This window comes from Cuculus canorus, chromosome 5, assembly GCF_017976375.1.
Source record: "Cuculus canorus isolate bCucCan1 chromosome 5, bCucCan1.pri, whole genome shotgun sequence".
NCBI classification, from domain to species: Eukaryota; Metazoa; Chordata; class Aves; order Cuculiformes; family Cuculidae; genus Cuculus; species Cuculus canorus.
In genome coordinates this window covers 10824784-10844235 of record NC_071405.1, presented here as the reverse complement: position 1 = coordinate 10844235, position 19452 = coordinate 10824784, and the positions used below count along the sequence as shown (strand labels likewise).

Here is a 19452-nt window from a genome sequence, read left to right as displayed (position 1 = left end):
ATAATTCCTTCTCTTTCTTGATATCAGACAGAGTGTTATCTCTCTATATTCTGTGCAATGAATAAGGTCTTGCAAAAAAACCCTAAAAAAAGTATGGCTTCTTTTTTTTTTTTATTATTCTAAATGTACCTGAAAGCCTTCTGACAGATTTAAATAAGAGGTCTCTGTGAGCTATGGAGCCTGCAGTTTACATGGGAAAAAGGAGGAGTTTTTTGTTCAGTCATGTGAACATCATCTCTTCTTGCAGCACAACTGAACTCTGCTCACTCTTTAGTTTTCACACAGCTATCTGCAATGACAAATACTTTGTAAATACCAAAGATCAGTAGTTTTCAACTGAAGGTCTGTGGATAGATGTGTAGAAGTCAATTAAGAAGCGTCCTGGTGACTTTTGCTGTAGCAAACATTGAGTTGTTTGGAAAAAAAGTGGTTTAACTTGATGTGCAGAAAAACTGACTAAAAATAGTGGCATTTTTAGGAAGTAATTTTAATATGCTTTCTCCATACAATGGATGATCTATTTTCTTTTGTTTTCAGTGGGTAATATACCTTTTTATCTCTTAGCTATTGTTCAAAATTTCATTTTTCTCAGCGCTTTTTAGATACCTAATCTATAAACAGATCATTTTGAGATCATATAATCATTTGGACTTAACTTGAAAGAAATTGATGATGAGACATTAAAGAAATTTGAAAACTTTAAGAAGAACTTTAATGGGTAAAGGCAGTCTCATTCAGATTGGTTCACATTTATAGACTTTAATTATCAGTTTGGAATGTGTAATATTGCCTGAATTTCAGATAGATGAGAATTAACACTGTACTGAGGGAGCCTAGACAAAAGGACATTAGTTGCATCACAGAAACTTATTAAATGCAATGCTAATTCAACAGATGTATTCCTGCAAACAGGTGCACGATCTGAATTAATTTTTAAACTCTCCCACTCTCATACACTCTGGGGACTTTAATAGTTCATATTGACAGGCACAGCACGTTGCTAATTTCATTCACAAGCTTTAAAATTTCAATACATTTCAACTTGTGAATCTATTAGGATTTTAAAAGTGTAAGTACATTCAGGGCATCCCAAAACTAAAAATTATAATTTCTCTCCCTGGGATTTCAAACCAGTCATCTAGCCAGAAGCGTGGTGTTTTTATGAATGAAATTCTTTTTACAAACTTCCCATACAGATTTTTTTATGTTTTTGTACCTTGTGCGGCCTGTTACCAGGAAGGTTTTTCTTTGAGTGTCATGGTAATAGGAGAGGGCTGGGTGAGAGATTTTGTGCCTTAGCACAAAACCCAAATAGGTTTTTATTCAGATACACCAGAGGAGAAAGAAAGGGGTAGGAAAGTTTTTTATCCCTGGAACATAGATCAGAATCTACTGCCTTTATGAAAATGATGAAGTCCAGTGTGACAGAAATCACTGCAACAGACTACAATTATTAGTTAATCCCAGTCTCTGAAGGCAAACCAATAAGTCTTTGAATTTGGAAATGGTTTGATTTTGGTTTTGGTATGGGGTTTTTTGTTGCATAAAGCTGCAAAGTGGCTGCATTTCTTTAGCTCTTTCCTGAATATTAATATTAGAGGTACCTTGTTACCTTCTTTCACTCCACTATATCGAATATAATTTACTTGATTATGAATTACATTTACTTCAAACCCATTGCTTTACTATATTGTAGTTTAGCACTGGAATGGAATTAAGGCATTTTTATATGTACATACCAGCTGTACTGCCTTATCTTGTTTTGAAAATTAATTCTTTCCAGTTATGCACTAGCATTATTCGTTCAATTAATCCTTTCTTGTGCTCACTTACATGATACATTATAAATTTACTCAGGTTTCACAGATATTGTAAGATGCTTGTACTTTAGTTCCTTTCATCCATCAAATCTGGCTTCTCTAGCTTTTTGCCATCTACTCAGATAATGAAGATTCAAGCCTAAAGTACATTAAATAATGATAGATTAAAGTTTCTATCAAAATTTCAGTCTATTCAAGAGTTGTATGATTTTTGAAAAAGGAAGAAGGAAGTTTGTGCGTCTAATATTATTTAATTTCGTGGTTTTTCATCCAACAAACTCCTACCTTGACATGTTCTGCTCTATAGGCAGGTGAAAAAGCAACAGTATTGTCTGAATTTTCTGAATTTGTGAAGGTGTTTTTGTGAACTTTTGAAGAAACATAGGTATAGTGGTCAACAATCTTTGTCGTCAAACGAGATGCTTCTCTTAAGTGGTGAGTAATTCACTGTAAGATGCTTATTGGCAGGTCACATTGTCTTCATTTTATCTCTGCCTGTGAAGAAATACGTAATTATCTAGAAGACAACAGTTAAAATTGTGTCCGTTGTGTATTAATATTTTTGCCTCAAAAGCATGAAATGAAACACCACAAATGCTGAACAGACATTGACTACGCTGAACTGTAAAGTGAGACTTATCCAGCCCATCTTCATTTTTTTCCTGCTCTTGGTTTCAGCTGTAATTTTGTATTTTGATTTTGTGAAGCATTTGCATTATAAAAAATTATAGGGGAAAAATCAACACTCAACTGCAAGCCAGCTCAGTTTAATAGGGTTTACTTTCAGAGATGTGAATTCAAATAAGATATTAATATATATCTTTTTCATTCGTGGCAGGTGCTTTTCCAGCATCAGCTCTGTATGCACGAAAAGACTTACTTCAGAGACCTACACATGTTGCTACCAAGACTTTTCAAGGCCTGCGTATATTTGTAAATGATGAGCTCCATGAACTTTTGATAGGACTGAAGACAGCTGAGAAGTTTCTGAAACCTGGAGGTCGCCTTGTAGCCCTGTCCTTTCACTCACTAGAAGATCGTATTATCAAGCGTTTTCTTCATGGGATAGACATGACAGAGAAACACAATCTTAGCTCAAGGCAGAAGATAAGACAGGCTCTAAAAAATTGCTCCAAAGAAGATACACAAGAATTTCCCCACGGAAAATCCAACCCAAAGTGGATGTTTATACATAAAAAAGTTCTGACACCCGAAGCCAAGGATATTGAAAGAAACCCAAGAGGAAGGTCGGCCAAGTTAAGAGCTGCTATTAAACTCTAAGTCAAAATTCATGGTTATACGATTGTATAATTTCCTTAAATTTTGTTTTCTAGAAGGCTAATTGGACAGATAATATCAAACTGAAAAAAATAAAATTAAGGCTGTTAGAAACCATTTCTTTCTTAACTTCGTGCTTCTTTTTTAATTTTGATGTAGTATACAACATCAAGAGGTAAAAAAAATGGAGATAAGTGGGTGACACTAATTATATGAAAAGGAAATCTTTTTAAGAAAAGCACCAAACCCAAAGTTTATTAAAGTTACAGGTTTGATCTATTTACAGTATTTCCTTTAGTTTACATTCAAACCCCTTATATTAACAATCTAAATTCAGTAGCTGATTGAGACAGACACATTTTTATGGGAGTGGATTTCACACAGCTAAGTCAGATGTCTGATTTAGTGTAGCATAAGTTTAGACTAACCTAAGATTTCATGATATAGAAGTCTCTGTATCTCAATTGACTTGTTGCATGAATACATGTGGGCTGAGAGCTTGTTCTTAAATAGACTGATATTAATGTGTAATGTTCTATCCAGGAGTTTGAAAATGGGCTCATATTTTTTTATAATAAGTAAATACCTACTTCTGACTGATCACCTGGTTAATTATGTTTATAGATTCCAAATAATAGCTGTATCTTGGAGGAAAAGAGATACTAGAAGACCACTGTTTGCACTTGGACACTACAAGCAAACACTCACAATTTGTACTTGATCATTTGAATTTCTGCCTGTGACACGATTTCTGTGCATAGATCCGGTATAACTTTTAGGTGTTGATGGAATTATAGTTTATTTATCAAAAATGAGATATTGTGGGTCTTATGGATTATTGTGATCCATAAGATACTAGTGATCATTTATTAAGAGATGCTACTTAGGTAAGTATTGAATTATTTTATAAAAGGCTCACTGTGTCACCAGTTTCCGGGTTGGATGCTATCCTAAGTAGTAAAACATGTAAGATAATTTTTTTTTTTTGGAAGTTAATATGAATTGGAATTCATATATGAAGTATGAATTTAGCTTTGGGTTTATATTTTATCTTAAAAGACTATTGTTTTGCGGTCTTTATATGTTAAAAAATGATGAGAAAATAGTATAGGTTTCAGCTTCTTTGACCTCTGACTCTTGAGAAAAAAAAACATGCTTATTTGCATAATAAAATCAGAAGCAGGATTTTATTCGTGATGAACCAGAAACTTGGCTGATAGAATAAAAAATGTAGTTTCTGATGGTGCTATATGATTATTACTATGCTATCTTCTGAAAAAGAACTGACTGTCTCATTCTGGACTTGATTTTCATGAAACATCCTCTTCAAATTGATGTAAATTATTACTTCATGGGAGTTTTTTGGGTCATATTGACACAAGTTGAAATTTGGATTCACTGTCTATAATATGCAGTATATTAAAATATCAGAATATTGTTTAATTACTTGGTAAAGCTGAGTCATATAATGTATTCTTGGATAGACACATGATAATGTCTGTCACTAATCTGAAATAATAGTTGAAAGATGATAGGCATTTCATGCTTTTCTGAAATTTCAGTATTTTCCCACTAGTTTCATTATACATGCTATAAATATTAAATAAGACATTCCACTTCAAATAATATTACTTACTGTTGACATCTGAGAGACAACACACTGTACCTTAAATAGACATTTTTTCATCCAAACATTAAATATAAATAACTAATGTTATTTTTAGCTAAGATTCCATATTGAAGTGCACTCCAATTGTATGTTGGAAAAATCATTGTAAGCCTAGATGAATTGTAACACCATGCTGCGTGTTGTACAGGAACATGCTTCAGGAAAACTGTCTGGTAATATCAGAAGTTAAGTATCTCTATCCTAGAAATTATACAAAAGCATCAAAATTTCTTATGCTTAGATGGACATTTAAAATCCACACTTCTCAGGTCTAATTGTAAAGGAGCGGTTTCTTATGATGGTTGAACTACCATATATCAGTTTTTGTAAATACACTTCCTTGATTGGGGAAAGTGAGAGACATTTCTTCACCTTTAGCTTGGAGTTGCACGGCCATGGCAGTGCATCTATCATTCAGCTCTTCTCTGTAGAGGATCTATTTCTCTCCTCTCGGGGTCTCCTCACTGTCAGCTTTAAACTTGTAGTATGGAGAGTCCTGGAATTTTAACCTCTTTCTACTTGAAAACAGAATTTTCTGATTTTCCCAGAAAAAAACCTGCTAATTATAATTAGTCAAAATATTCATACATCTTTAAGCACTTCATTTCCATCTAGTGGGTGAAGTTATATTATGTGAAGCGTATTAGGTTGTTATGTTCTTTCCGGGACATGCGTCTACACAGCGTATCTTAAATTTTCCTAACATGGTATATATGACGTTATTAAAACTAAACATTTTTTTTCCCCATAATCGAGAATCATATTTATGAAGGAGGTGGTATCTGGTGGAAAATAAGTTGCACTGAAAAGCAAGTCATGCTGCTAGTTGTTTGTAACTTCTAAAATCTTGTTACTTAATCTTAGCAACGTGCATTTTAAAACAGCCAAACGGAGAATTATCTGTTAGCAACAAAGGAAAAAGAGTAGACCATGTAGACCATGTTTGCAAGGAATATGGTAATACCATGGTACTGTACATCATGGGAAAAGAAGAAACATCCAATATGTGGAATATTTGTAGGAATATGAAGTGGTAGTTGTGGAGAGGTGGAAGTGTTGCCAAAATATGTGTGTGTGCAGAGCACGTTGCCAAAGCTTATATCTTTTCGTGTTAGTACATCAGAAGAGTGTGGAAAAAATGTAAAAAGTACAAAAAAACCAGTTGTGAGAGTATTTGTACATATTATAAACATACTTTATATTGAAAATATTAGAAAATGTGGTGTAATTAGTTAATCTAGCTGAACCTAGAGTTGATATGCTGTCGGAAGTACCTACCTGATGAAGAGATTTGCATAGAATAATTACTTCAAAACTAGACACAGTTATCTGTGAATAATGTTTTTATGATAAGGTTTTAATGGTAAAGCTATAGTACCTTTTTAAAGTAGCATTTTAAGTTACAAGCACAATTGTCTGCATTTATAGCTCAAGAGAGCCTACCAACAATTATTACTTCCCTGTTTCTTCCTAAAGAATCCTTTTCATTGTTCCAGAATCCAAAGGCTTAATTTTACTCTTTTCAAGTAATATAAGGAATTTTTTCGAACTGTTACGATTGAGTAATTTCTCAGTAGTCTTTTATAGTCACATCTGCTGAGATTGCCACTTGGCTTTAAAAAATCACGGTCTGTAATGACACCTTTTGTCCAGATCTATTGAGGTTTTTGATAGAGAGAAATTGGAAGGGAAGGATTCCTAATACAGTACGAACAGGGAAAATACCAACTTTGGTAAATTCTAATAGCATGTGGCTCTCTTTCTAGTAGCAAGCATTGTATCAGACTTTTTGCATGTTGTTTTCTGGAGTAGCATTTCTGTGATTATTAATGATTCATATAATTGTTCTACTCTTTGTATTGGAGAAGACATGATATTAATTACAAAGTTTATGCTGCTAAATAGTCTACCAACACAAGACCTCATTACTCTCTATAACTACCTGAAAGGAGGTTGTGGAGAGGAGGGAGCTGGGCTCTTCTCCCAAGTGACAGGGGACAGGACAAGAGGGAATGGCCTCAAGCTCCACCAGGGGAGGTTCGGGCTGGAAATCAGAAAAAAATTCTTCACGGAAAGAGTCATTGGGCACTGGCAGAGGCTGCCCAGGGAGGTGGTCGAGTCGCCTTCCCTGGAGGTGTTTAAGGAATGGGTGGATGAAGTGCTTAGGGACATGGTTTAAGGGAGTGTTAGGAATAGTTAGACTCGATGATCCAGTGGGTCCTTTCCAACCTGGTGATTCTGTGATTCTATGAACGCTGTGAGGGAGGAAGCATGAGAAACTATACTCTGAGGAAAGGTGATATGCAGGGGTGGGCTGACTGCAATGAGCAGTCTTAGATGCTGACTGTTGGTGATTTTGTTTGATTAATTTAAATTTTAATATAACTTGGATACCAGTTTTGACTCATTGTTTTCTGTATCACTGTACAAAAGTACTGGTGAGAATAATTCAAATAAACAGAGAAGTAACGAACTCATAAGCCAATTTGTAGTTGCCTGTCTTACTTAAGATCTTTTCTCTAGCAAGAGTAATAAAGGGTTCGGATCTGTTTTTCTTGTGCCCCAGAGTTTCGCCAGGAAGGGCCATTCAGTAGGATTAGGACCATTTACACCGGGATTACACACTCTTATGGAAGTCTTTATATCCATACATTTATTTATTTTTTTTGTATAGCAGTTGCTTAAATGTAATCTGTAACTTAGAATAATACGCAATCATAGTTATTTGTCTTTCAGAAGTATAACCAAATGTGGAGGCCTTTTTACACCTGGGCTATACTGGAATTAAACCAGGATTATGTGGGTTAATTAAGACTGCCGTGCAGCAGTGAATCTTGCAAATAATTTAAATGAATATAGAACAATTTCCTCCTTTCCTCCCAGCCTCTGTAGAAGATAGAAAAAAAAAAAAGAAATGTTTAATTAAAAAGTAAGAAATAAGTTATAGTTTTGAATATCTTAGAAAAAAAAAGTGATTTATGAGGTGGACATGCAATTTTAAACAAAACTTCATGTATGCAGTGTTCTGTTGCTTTTACTATTCACTGCCTGAATTTACCTGTTTTGGGGGAAGCAGTAGCAGTGAGAGAGCTCAGTCTCTGTGCATGGGTGCAGACTATGGTTTCCAGTGCATAATCAAAGATAATAGTGGGAAGGTATATATGCTGCTAAATCCAGCTCTGTATATTTTTCCCTCTGTCTCCTTTTCTGTTAGAATTGTGTTTACCTTCCAGAATCCTCTGTAAGCTTATCCTAGAATGAATGAGAGGGAACGGCTTTTCTTTATCGGAGAGCTGCAATACCTGTCCATCCAACTGTATTAAAATTAATGCTATTCAATATTTTTCTTTCTGACATATTTTACTGATGACATGCCATGTTTTTCAATATTGCTATTACATCACTAAAATGAGAAAAGGGGCAAATATTTGTTCATGGGAGTCTAAGCTAAGGAAACTGAGTGAGTGATAAGTTACCTGAACATCTTACTATACTGACATAGCTGTGTTTATGAAGAATAAAACTTTTTCATTCTACCTTGATCTTTAGGCAAATTATATTTTTCCTTATGCTTTTAACACCTAATTTGATTGGTTGTAATTGTAAAAGAGCATCTTTTAATTTACGCTTGCAAATTTAACTTGACACCTTATCTTATAGCTGCCTCTTTAAAGAGTAAAACTGGAGATACAGCTCCCTCTATCTGTCCTGGGAATACCTATGCTTTCTTCTTTTTTTTTTTTGAGTGCACCTGCAAGTGATTGTAGTCACAGCATTTTTATTGTCTGCATGAAGATTTAAGATAAAAACATGTGGATAGCTTCTTTTACAGGTCAGTAATTGTTTTGAATTATGCTAACTGGAATTTTAAAAGGACTAAGGGTGAGTTGTTTTCTTATCTGAAAATATTTCAGTCAAGATACCTAATTCAAAAGACAGAAAACCAAACTTACACAGTAAGTTTCTCAGACATATGATTTATTAGAATAAAATACCGATATTAAAACTTGTAACTATTCTTTAGTGCCTATACAATTTTTACATTTGCCACTGTTATGCCCGTATTTCCTGTTCTTGTTGACATTTGTTGAAAAAAAACCACCTCTGTGCTAGTGGAAAAATCTGCATAAACATTAAAACATTAGAGCATACGACAAATACTGGAATGAAAATAGATGATGCTCTATAAATCATATCCTAGAATTCACACATGCTGGAATACCTGAGTAAAAACTTAGGTTTCAGTGTACTCCATTATCATTTACTCACATGCACATTGCTTTGTGTCTGTGGATGTGATTCTGGCAAAGAAAATATAATCTACTTTTCAGTTTTGGGTTTTCTGTGGTTTATATTTGTGCTGAACGTATACTAGAGCTCAGAATAAGTCTCTGCTAGGCTTATGATGTTCTTGGCATTTTATACTATCTGTGGTTATAACATTTACATAGCAACGTTAAGATTAACAGGCTTATATCACAAGTTAGTAACTATAAAAAATCTTGAAGCGTGATATAACTTTTATTCTAAAATGTGTGGAGGCTTAGTAATAAATTAGTCATCATCAATTCAAGCTAGAGAAGCTGCTTTTTTAATTTCATATTATACCTTAAGCTCATGTCTATGCCTATCCTGTAAACTGTATACTTTCTCTTTTCAATCAGAAGTAATTGAATGATTAAGAACCTGTCTCAGAGACTTCTCAAAGAACTGAAATAAGAAGTATTGACAGTCCTGGCTGATAAGCATCTGAAAATCAAGATATCGTAAACAGTGTTTTGTAATGTAGTGCAAAACTTATATTCCCAAGATTAATGATGCATGCGTACCTGTTAATACAAGCACAGTCTGAGAGCCTAATCTTCTAACCTCTGCTTGCGGGTACGGCTTTGTTATACTTGGACTTTATTTCAAAAACGTCCCGTTTCTCAATGTTGTGATAGAAATGGGAGTTGAAGTCTTGGCAGACAATGAGAGCTGACAAAGAGCACGTTGGTAAGTCTGGTACGCTAGGAGATGCGTCTCTGTGGAGGCAGAACGGACTTGACACTCTGAAAACCAGTCCACTGAGTATGGGGCAGTCCAGGCTGGCTGCCCAGGCTCCTGCGAGAGTAACCAAACACGATAATGCTGAATTAACAAAGTTCTTGACGTAGAGGCAGCCCCACTGTTGTTCACTGCAATTCACAATGGCTTAACAATGGTGGCAGTGGGTTTCATAAGACTAAAGTCAAAGGAATAATATAGAAAAATATATTGGAATTGAATCTAGTGAGTAATATTTGCTACTTCTCTTGGGAAGCATAGGGAGTGAGCGAAAATTATTTGAAAGGAAAGGGAGCTTAGTCTCTTCTGTCACTGTCCCTATTAAAGGTGATGAAAAGCTTCCATTCGTTTAAAGATGTGGGATCAAGACCTGGACTGCACACATACTGTAGTTATCGCTATTAATCAGTCCATTAAAAACCAGCAGATGTTGTGAAGTTATAAAACAGTAGATTAATTAAATGAGCTTAGCAAATACCCTGCAGTATAGATGTACTGCCCTTAATAGTAGTCTAAAATTAAAGTAATTACAGGATGATCAGGGATGTGTCACAGTAGCCTTCACATCAAGACCCTGCCAATTTTTCTTGTGTATGAATTAAGTAAACAAAGCAGCGTGGGGCTGAAGCCGACACACCTGGGCAGGAGCACTGCTGGGGCTGATAGGGTGGTGACTGACACGTAGATTAAAATCTGAGCCTTCCCTTAAAATGTTACATTATCTTGCTTTTTAACTGACTTATTAGCTAATGCTTTATTAATTGAGCTTTAGTTATTTGGAAAACAAGGTATTGCAAGCTGAGTGTATGAGGTACTTTCTGGTTGCTGCTTGAATTTTGTAAGCTTTTTTTTTTTTTACCTTGGGGCAAGCTAGCTATTGTTCTTTTAAAATTGAATGAAACTTTCGTGGAACCAGCAGCAGCCAATATTGGTCTTTGAGACAAAAAAATAATTAATGAATTAACTTAATTGCAGTGACCATTAAATCCAATTATATCCCAGTGGGAACATGGTCCTCCATAAATACATTCCCCAGTAGTTCAGTAATTCAACAGCTTATTCAAAATACTTTTGCAGTTTAGCCACTTCCCTTGTTATGGTTGGCAAGTGTTTTACTCAGCTTATACAAGTCATAGCTTAGTTTTTGGGGTTCTGCTTCATTTGAGCAGGCTTTTTTGTAGAAAGGCTGTTTGAGAAAAGGCAATTGATTCCTTTCTTCAAATATAGTCTTGTACAACAGAGTGGTTTTTTTTGCTTTGCCCTTTTTTTTTTGCCCTTGTGTTTTTTTTTTGGTTTTAACTTTGAGGAAATATAGATCTAATAACTTCTGCCATTACTTCTCCTTTGAAGTAATTCATTGTTCATATTAGGAGAGCAGAGTTAATGTTGGCTACTGAATAGAGCTATTGACTATCATGTTCCCTCTTACAGCGTATCACATGAACTGGCCTAACTTCCATTCACTTCTTATAGCCTACAGTATAACAGAAGCTTTTCAGCATGCATTCACCTTTTGTTCCTCTTAATTTAGTTGTGAGGCTATATGATAAATTTGCTTAAGTTAGATTTTCTTTTCTCCAAGTGAAGCCTACACTTGTAATTTTACTTACTTTTGCATATAGACAATATGAAATGTTTCTGTGTTTGAGTCACCACATCAGATTCAGAATTGACAACAATCATGACCTTTATAATTAGTGATGTTCCACGTTTTCCCATGGGCAGGAGAGTCTCAGCTTTCCTGAAAAATTGATTTCCAGCATTTTCAGCCCTTTTTCTTCTCACCCTGCCCTTGCTTTGCCACAGTAGATGATGTGTGTGTAGGAGAGCATGAAGGAGCCTATGGGACTGGCTCTGTAGTTCTTACCTTGCTTGCATGCCATCGTTCTTTTGTAGTACCCACGTGTACCAACTCAATGCCGGTAGGATGCCACAATTATTGGTTTATGAGGAATTGGCATGGGACCGTGCAATGCAGTAAATGCATAGAACACATGTCGGTATGCCATCGCACACCTCACTGTGGTGCAGCTGTGTGTTCTCTGAGTAGATCACTGCCTCAAATTCATTTGAGGTGCTCTTTGTTTTCATTTATTCGCACAATTTCTACCTTTTGTTGAGCACTGCCTGCTGAAAAGCTACAATTCTGGTTTCTATCTTAGGAGTACAATAGCCGAGGTTCAGATATCTTTGTTTTTAAACTAATGCGTAGAATTTGAGAACACAGTATAAGATTTAGGCCTTCTTCTAAATATCTTCCAAGTGGAAATCTGAACCGAATTGTTTGTATTAATTGTCATATATCTTTAGCATCTGCAAATCCCAGTCATGACACAGTTAAGAACATGCGATGGCACTGGTTTGAAGTGGAAGAAAAGTAGGCTTATTACCACTTCCTGCTTATGTGTGATATATCAGCTAATCAGGTCATCTGCTACACACACTCCCTGAAGCATAGAAGCCTCTCTTAAACTTGAACCTTTATAAATAGAGTCTTCAAAATACTTTTTTTATGTTTTATATCCCAGTAAGGTGACAGATTGTTGAATTAAATTCATGTATCGAAATATTTATAAATACAGCTTTGTAAACACAGACTTTCCCAAGTGAGTGATTTCCTTAGTCTTGGTAGCCAGAGTCAATAGATTTCCAGAAGAGCTTCCTGAGCACCTCGTAGGAACAAAGCTGTCAGTGCTTCAGGGAGATTTGGGATCTATTGGTTAGCAGCTGCTCATGCTGTCTCTAAAGCAATCCTGTGTGACAAAGTGGTGGTATGTTTGCGTGTGGCTCGGTCTGGCTGTGGAATGAAGTCTGCAGGGCTTGTTCAGCGATTTGAAGAGACTGAGGAGTAGCTCTAGCTGTACATGGTGTAATTGGTGATTCTGTAATTTAAAGTTGCCTTGGGTAATGATAAAGACTGAGGGTTATTGTTTGGAGAAGGAGAATAATTTTATCATTCTCAAAAAGAATCTGCACATGACTTTTCTTGGGCAGGTTAAATTGGAGGGGGAGGTGATATATTCTTCAGTGGGGAGAAGTGTTTAATTTGAAAGATAGTTCTTTGGGAACATCACTTTCAGTGATTAAGGTTGAGATATAATTCAAATCGCCTGAGTCATGCCTTCGTTTTTTTCCCCAAATTATGCTACACTGGTGGGCAGTTAGCAATTATATGGGGTCTGACCTAGTGTTAAATCCAGCAGCTTGAAATGCTCTAAGGCTGTAAAGTGTCGTTATGAGAAAACTTGAGAAACATTCAAATGTGTGAGTATTTCCCAGTTGCTGCCCTTAATAATTATTAGCTCTATTTGCATTCACCAGAGCCGCTGCTTCCTTTCCAAATCCAAGAAGGGAGTTGTAGCTGCCTGCCTGCCTTGGCTATAACAGCTTTTTATGGCAAGAAAAGGGGCAATGGCATAAAAATGTCATTTTCCTTATCTCAGCAAACTGCTTAGTAATATGGATGCAGGCATGAAGAATTGCTGGGTACCTGAATGTTGTGTGATTTGCATTGAAAAGGAACCATGTCTTTACTGTGATTTCACTTAAAAAATGCACAAGATCTGCAATTACCTGATATGAATTTGTTTTCATAACTGATTTAGTAAAACTTGTGTGAGAGACATGTTACTCCTGGAAATGAAAGCAGTTTGGTTAAAGAAGAGCTATTAATCCTTGTTGAGCAAAATTTATTAACTTGACCGTGTGTCAAAATGAGTATGTTGCATTTGGGACAGAGCAACCATATCTATCACACTATCCTTTTCTTAAGCGTGCTGACCTGAGTCTGTAGTAGCTTGGGATTTTATCTTTGATGTTCTACTTACTAGGATATCAGCTGACTTGCAAGCATGGTAAACTGTCATTAAATGCCAATTCATGGTATGTTTTTAAATTTTCTTTGCGATGCCTATAATCGTCTTTTCATAGCAATTTTCTTTTTCTTCACACTATTCTTCTCTCTAGAATTGTTTAAAGTAGAATGCAACGAGCAGCAGTGGAGCAAATCAGTAAAGCAATATTAAAATAAATCAGAAAAAGGTTGACAAGTGCATATTTTGCAAATAGTATAGTTTGGGGGGAGTTGGACCAAAGAGGTTAAAACCTGTACTCTTTCAGGGGGAATGGCAACTCCATTTCCAGCATCCAGCCAACCACCAGCAACATGCCAACAACTATTTGTCATTTCATCTGAGCTTAATCTACTGGAGGGATTCATCAGCTGTGGCAGATGTTTGTAAATACACAAATCTATTTATCTGGGGCTCATTTTCTGCAGAAGTGTAGCTGGCAAGAAAGTTTATTTCTCCTCTGTGCAGAATGTAAAAGATGTTGCCTCATCTACCTAGAGAGAGAAAAAAAGAAAGTTAAGAGAGTTTTGGAGCATTAGTGAATAGCAGAGGTTAATAGGCTGTGAACGGATGCTTTGCTTGTTACTCTGGCTTTTTTCCTTTCCTGTCATGTACACTCATCAATAAATAAATAAGTTAATTAAAAAGCTGTTTCTAAGGGACAAAGTACAGATCCTTAAGATCTATCAAAATCTCAGTAAAGGATTTAGCCTCTGGCTTAATAAAATACATAGGGTTATGGATGGATGAAAGTCCTCAGCTTCAATGTTTTTTATCGTTATAATGAGCCGCACAAGTTGCAATAATAAACGAACAGTAAGACTCCTGCCAGAAGTTGTTTGCCCAGTGGGCCATGACAAGGGCCACTATGCAGAAAAGGTAAGATAAAAATCCTATTTAAAAAAATATCCAAAATGTAATGTATGTGTTTTATCATAATCCTAATATTTTGGAAATGTTCCAAATGTCTATGAAAAAATATTCAGAATCTAATTAAATGCACATAGGAAATTCTTTCTGATGTTCAACCAGGAGTCTACGAAGTATAAGTAAGTGTGTCTGCATGCGGAAATGAGCCTATTATTTAATATTTTAATGAATTATTTAATGCATTTTATCCTGTACAGTTTATTTTTACGACCTCTCTTTTCTGCGTTGCAGGCTGCCTGTGACTGTACTGCTCACCCAGGTGGCCCCTCGTTCTTCTCATCTGTCACCACTGACGTCCTTCGCTGACATAACTGCTGGGGGAGCTGCGCCTCTGAGCTTCCAGTGACAGTCAAGTTTCTGTGCCAATGGGTGTCATCGTGCGAATGTTCCTTTTATGAGATTCATGTGGATTTCCTTCTGTGCTTGGACAGCAAGTGGTCAAGCTCAGAAATGTCTGGAACTTGGATCTCTCCATAACCCATGGCAGTAGAAGGCTCAGCAAGGTGAGCCGAAGTGAGCAGGCGATGCAGGCTACTGGCTCCTTTCTTTGTCCTCACCTAAAAGAGAAGGTGAAGGGCTTTGCTTAGTGAAGGGATGGCTTTACGTTCCTTGAGAACAGAACAGCATTTTTCTAGAAATAACTAATTCTACTGTTTCACTTGCAAAACACAAGTCAGAATAGTGGATATTTTGTTTGTGCTTTTTTCTTATTTGATTTATCTGCAGAGAAACAAATAGAAAAAGTCACAGTCAACACAGGTCTTCAAAAGCAACTTGTGAAAAAGTCCTCGTTTTTCTCTATCTCTGCACCAATTAATAAGTGAAGCTAAATACTGACATCTCTGGGTATGTTTTTATGATATTCACTGCTCTTTATAGCCAGAGGGGTAAATAATTAAGTGCTTATATTCAAGTATAGACCAGCGCTGGATGGCTTCAATGAAATAAACTTCGCTGGCTGTATGTAGCTGGCTACAGCGATTCTCACAAACCACAAAAATACATTTTGTGAACAACAAGCTTCACACAGCTGAGAATTAGAAATGCTCAAATGCTTAAACTCATTTAAAATATTTTCAGATTAAATGTTTTTGTTGGACAGTCAGTTGGTCATTCCAGATGTTTAAGCCTATGCAGTATATTAAGAATAGCTTGTCTGAACAGCTGTGGGGAAGTCGTAACTATTCCTTTCAAAAGAGTCAACACATACTCATTAATAGAAGAGTTTAGTTTTACCTGCTTAGTTTCTTTAAAAAAGAGTGAAAATAAGTGACAGCAAGACAAAGAGTGTGTGATTGGTTCCTATTATTTTTCTTTTTAGTATGAACATAAGCCCTACAGCTTTGTGATTCAGTTTCATAATTGCCTTCCATTTAACCTAAGTGGCTGTTTTGGGAAAGATTCCTTGCCTTGAAGATGAGTTCATGAGTGGGTTTAATATGATCTTGCAAAAATATATTATTGTTTTCTTTTATAAAGTTGGCAGAGAGCAAACCACAATGTTTCATTAATTACATTTTATTTTCTTTATTTAAGCTTTTCCAAGGCTTAAAAATAACAGTGCTATCACCTGTTTCAGCAGCCAGCTTTCAGTAAAGTTCCAGGTATCCTTATTTAAATTAAGTCTGTATTTAAAAATAGAGTTGTGGTTCCCTTGCCTCTATAATTATATCCTTGTTCTCTCATTAATAACAATCCATCTGCTCTAGATATTTCCATTACACTGGGATGAGGCCCTTCCTTTTATCAAAATGAAGTGCAGTTCCCAGTTGGGGAAAAATTTTAGAGAAAGGCAAGCCTTTCTGAAAAGTGATAAAGTTTGTTCCATTGAGCTGAAATTAATAGAAAAGTTATCTATTTTATCATGCTACGCAGCACACTTGTTACTTGACATTACGAAAGACCTGAATTGGGAATGCAGTATTGTAGAGTACTTTAAAATTGTTAGTAAACTGTTGATTAATATGAAAGCAGAAAGTGCTGCTCAGGCTGCAGTGGTCAAAGGGCAGGACTCTGGATTCTGTTCCCAGCACAGTGCCTATCTCCCTGGCTGGCCAGGGTGAAACAGTTACACTGGGATGTTCTGGTCTGGATGCTAAAAGTTAGATGCCTAAATCCATGTTTCCCAAGTTGCCTGGCTTTGCAGTAATGCTTGTCAACTAATCTGAAACAGCAAATAGAGTATTTTTAAATTCCCTTGCCTTCCAGTGTTAATTAGGGGGAAGAGGAGGCTTCTGTTTCACTTCATCTTCTTAATTAAATGATAGTCATGGTTTTTAGTCATTTCTGACCAGGAAAAAAAGTGGATCATAAATATGCATTGATTTACATATTTATGTAGCTACTTATAAATGACATGCATGCAGAGAACTGATTGACAACAAAGATTTTATTAGTATAATTACAATGTAGTTCCTGCTGCAAAACTGTCATTGTACCACCATAGTCTCAAAATGCTATCATAGTTCTGACTCAGTCTTTATTATCTTTGTCTATAAAATAAAACATTCACCACAATTCTAATAAAATTCTGGTTTATGTGAGTATTAAATACCTTCTGTTGAATGAAGTATCAATTAAGCAATAAATTGTGAACTCATGTAATTTGTCTGAAACGGTGCTAATTACCACTGTAAGGTTTTTATTGATGCTGCTGTCTTTAGATGTACATTGAAGGGACAAACACCTCATGTTACACAGATCAGCTTTCACATGGGAGTATCTTTCAGTTGCTGCTTACCAAAAGCCAAAGTATTTCTTCTCAAATTCTGCCTTTCTCCTATGTATATCCTATCCGTCTCTTCTCTTCATGTTACTGTACAGCTTGTTGGAAACTACTTTACTCCTAGTAGATATTACACCTCTTCAAAATGATGACCATTGGAAAATTCAAGGCATTTTTGGTCAAAAAGCTGAAGGTAACAGAATGGCTTGTGTGCCTGAAAAGCACATATTTTTTAGCTTTTAAGTAGAAGCGAGGAAAATTAGACATTTTTTTGTTTCTTTACCCTAAAATGAAGACACAAAAAAAGTGAATGATTCTTTTTTAGGTATTTTTTATCTCAGTTTTATTTTTCTTTTAAATATGGGGCAGCTTTGCAGGAATTTAGATCAAATTTCTGTTTTACATAGTTATTAATAACAACACAAAAAAGCATTACAATGGCAACAGACTCCTGAAAGCTATGAATTTGTTTTCATCAAAAATCATACACTATAGGATACTGGGTGAGTTCTACACTTATTTGTTTACCTCAGCACAAAGTTTGTATAGCTGCACTGCTATAACCATATTAATTGTATATGTGCAAGTGTATATCTACATGCATACATACATATATACATGAAGAAATCGTGCTTCATTAATTAGCATGACCATCCTTAGGGTATTTGGGAAATGAGGCCTGTTACTTCAGACGAACAGGGCAGGCTAAGGAAGGGAAGTTCACACATAGACAAATTCAGCAGATAATGAATAGATCATATGTTTCCTACGTATGTCATCAAGATGCTTGCATAAATACAATGTGGCCTTATCCTTGCCATTTATCATACATATTCCAATTATATTTTCTTGATTTGTATCTCATCAAAATCCCATCTTTGTATCTTATTGGTTTAGGCTACTAAATTATGCAAAATTCTCAGTTGAAACATAATGCAAAAAAGGGTCAAAAGCCACACCTGCAAAAGCTGATACAACGGTGAAGCGTGTTCGTGTAGAAGCCTCTTCTCTAAGTTCAGTTCCCAGATGCCAAGCTGTAAACTCTTAAATGTGAACAACAATAATGGTCTGCACTTGCCAGTCCATTTGGTGCAATTCCTGCTTTCATCTGCACTCATCTGACATCTAAGTGTTTGGTTCACAAGTGACCATTGAAAATAACTGTGATATTTGAATATGAATAATTGAAACATGGAAAAAGCAAGGAGGAGGAGAATTTGGGGTGATTTAAAGGGGAAAAATTGGATAAATATATTTTAAAGTAAAGCTGAGTTTAATAGCAAACTTTATGTTAACACACAGATTTTTCCAAAGAACCTGTAGAGGTGGCTTTGTCAGGATATTTAAAATCAAACTTGATGAAGAAATGACAACTAGCATGTAAGAAATTATTCTTGTACTGGCAGGAGAAATCCGTTTCTCATTTTAGGCCACTTGATTATACGGATGCTACTTAATTGATCTCTGGTACGTTCAATATATGAGTAGCTGGAGATGGAAAGTATTGGTAGAGTAACCTACTTTTTGCATTCCTTTCTGGTTTTCTCTGGCAATTGTGATAACTGCCATACCCTTTTTCATCCCAGAAAACCGGGGTGTATTGCCCATTTATGTTACTGTTTAATTAAAAAGAGCGTTAGTTCATGTCAGTGTTTCTATTGCTGTGTGACATGACCACTGTTTGGAAGAGTGGTGTATGAACAGGGATGTAGAGAAACAGGTGCACTTCTGCAATTAAAGTGACAATAGAGGTGGCAAATGACGTTACTGAACTCCATTTCCTTCACCAGTGATGCTTAAAATGTTTTCTTTTATCTGTGTGAGGATATTATGGTTTATATAGTACTATTTTTTGTTATATATGTATTAAATAACAGAAGTAAAAAGGATACCCTAGTTGTTTCTGAATTTTCTCCTGTAATGCATAACTCACGTCTACACGTGAGAGACGCTGCAGAGAGATCATGGTTGTAGCAAAGTGCCAAAGAAAAGATTCACATTCTCCTCTCAAAAGACACCATTTCTTTAGGACCTGCAGAGCTGTTTGTCTGTAACGCTGCTGTTGAAGAGCACGTTGAGTCACACATCGCAATGCAGGCTCTGTCCTCTCTTGGCTGACTAGGCTCATATCAA

The 19452-nt window shown here is 35.8% G+C and overlaps 1 protein-coding gene across 1 annotated transcript in view; it reads left to right on the top strand.

The window, feature by feature from the left end:
- The window catches only part of METTL15 (methyltransferase like 15), a 95300-nt gene extending 88054 nt beyond the window's left edge, over positions 1-7246 (top strand). The window contains exon 6 of the mRNA XM_054067252.1: positions 2659-7246. Within this exon, the coding sequence (XP_053923227.1) occupies positions 2659-3101 (443 nt within the window). The 3' untranslated portion in view covers positions 3102-7246. The remainder of the gene's footprint in view (positions 1-2658) is intronic.
- Positions 7247-19452: the final 12206 nt, after the last annotated feature.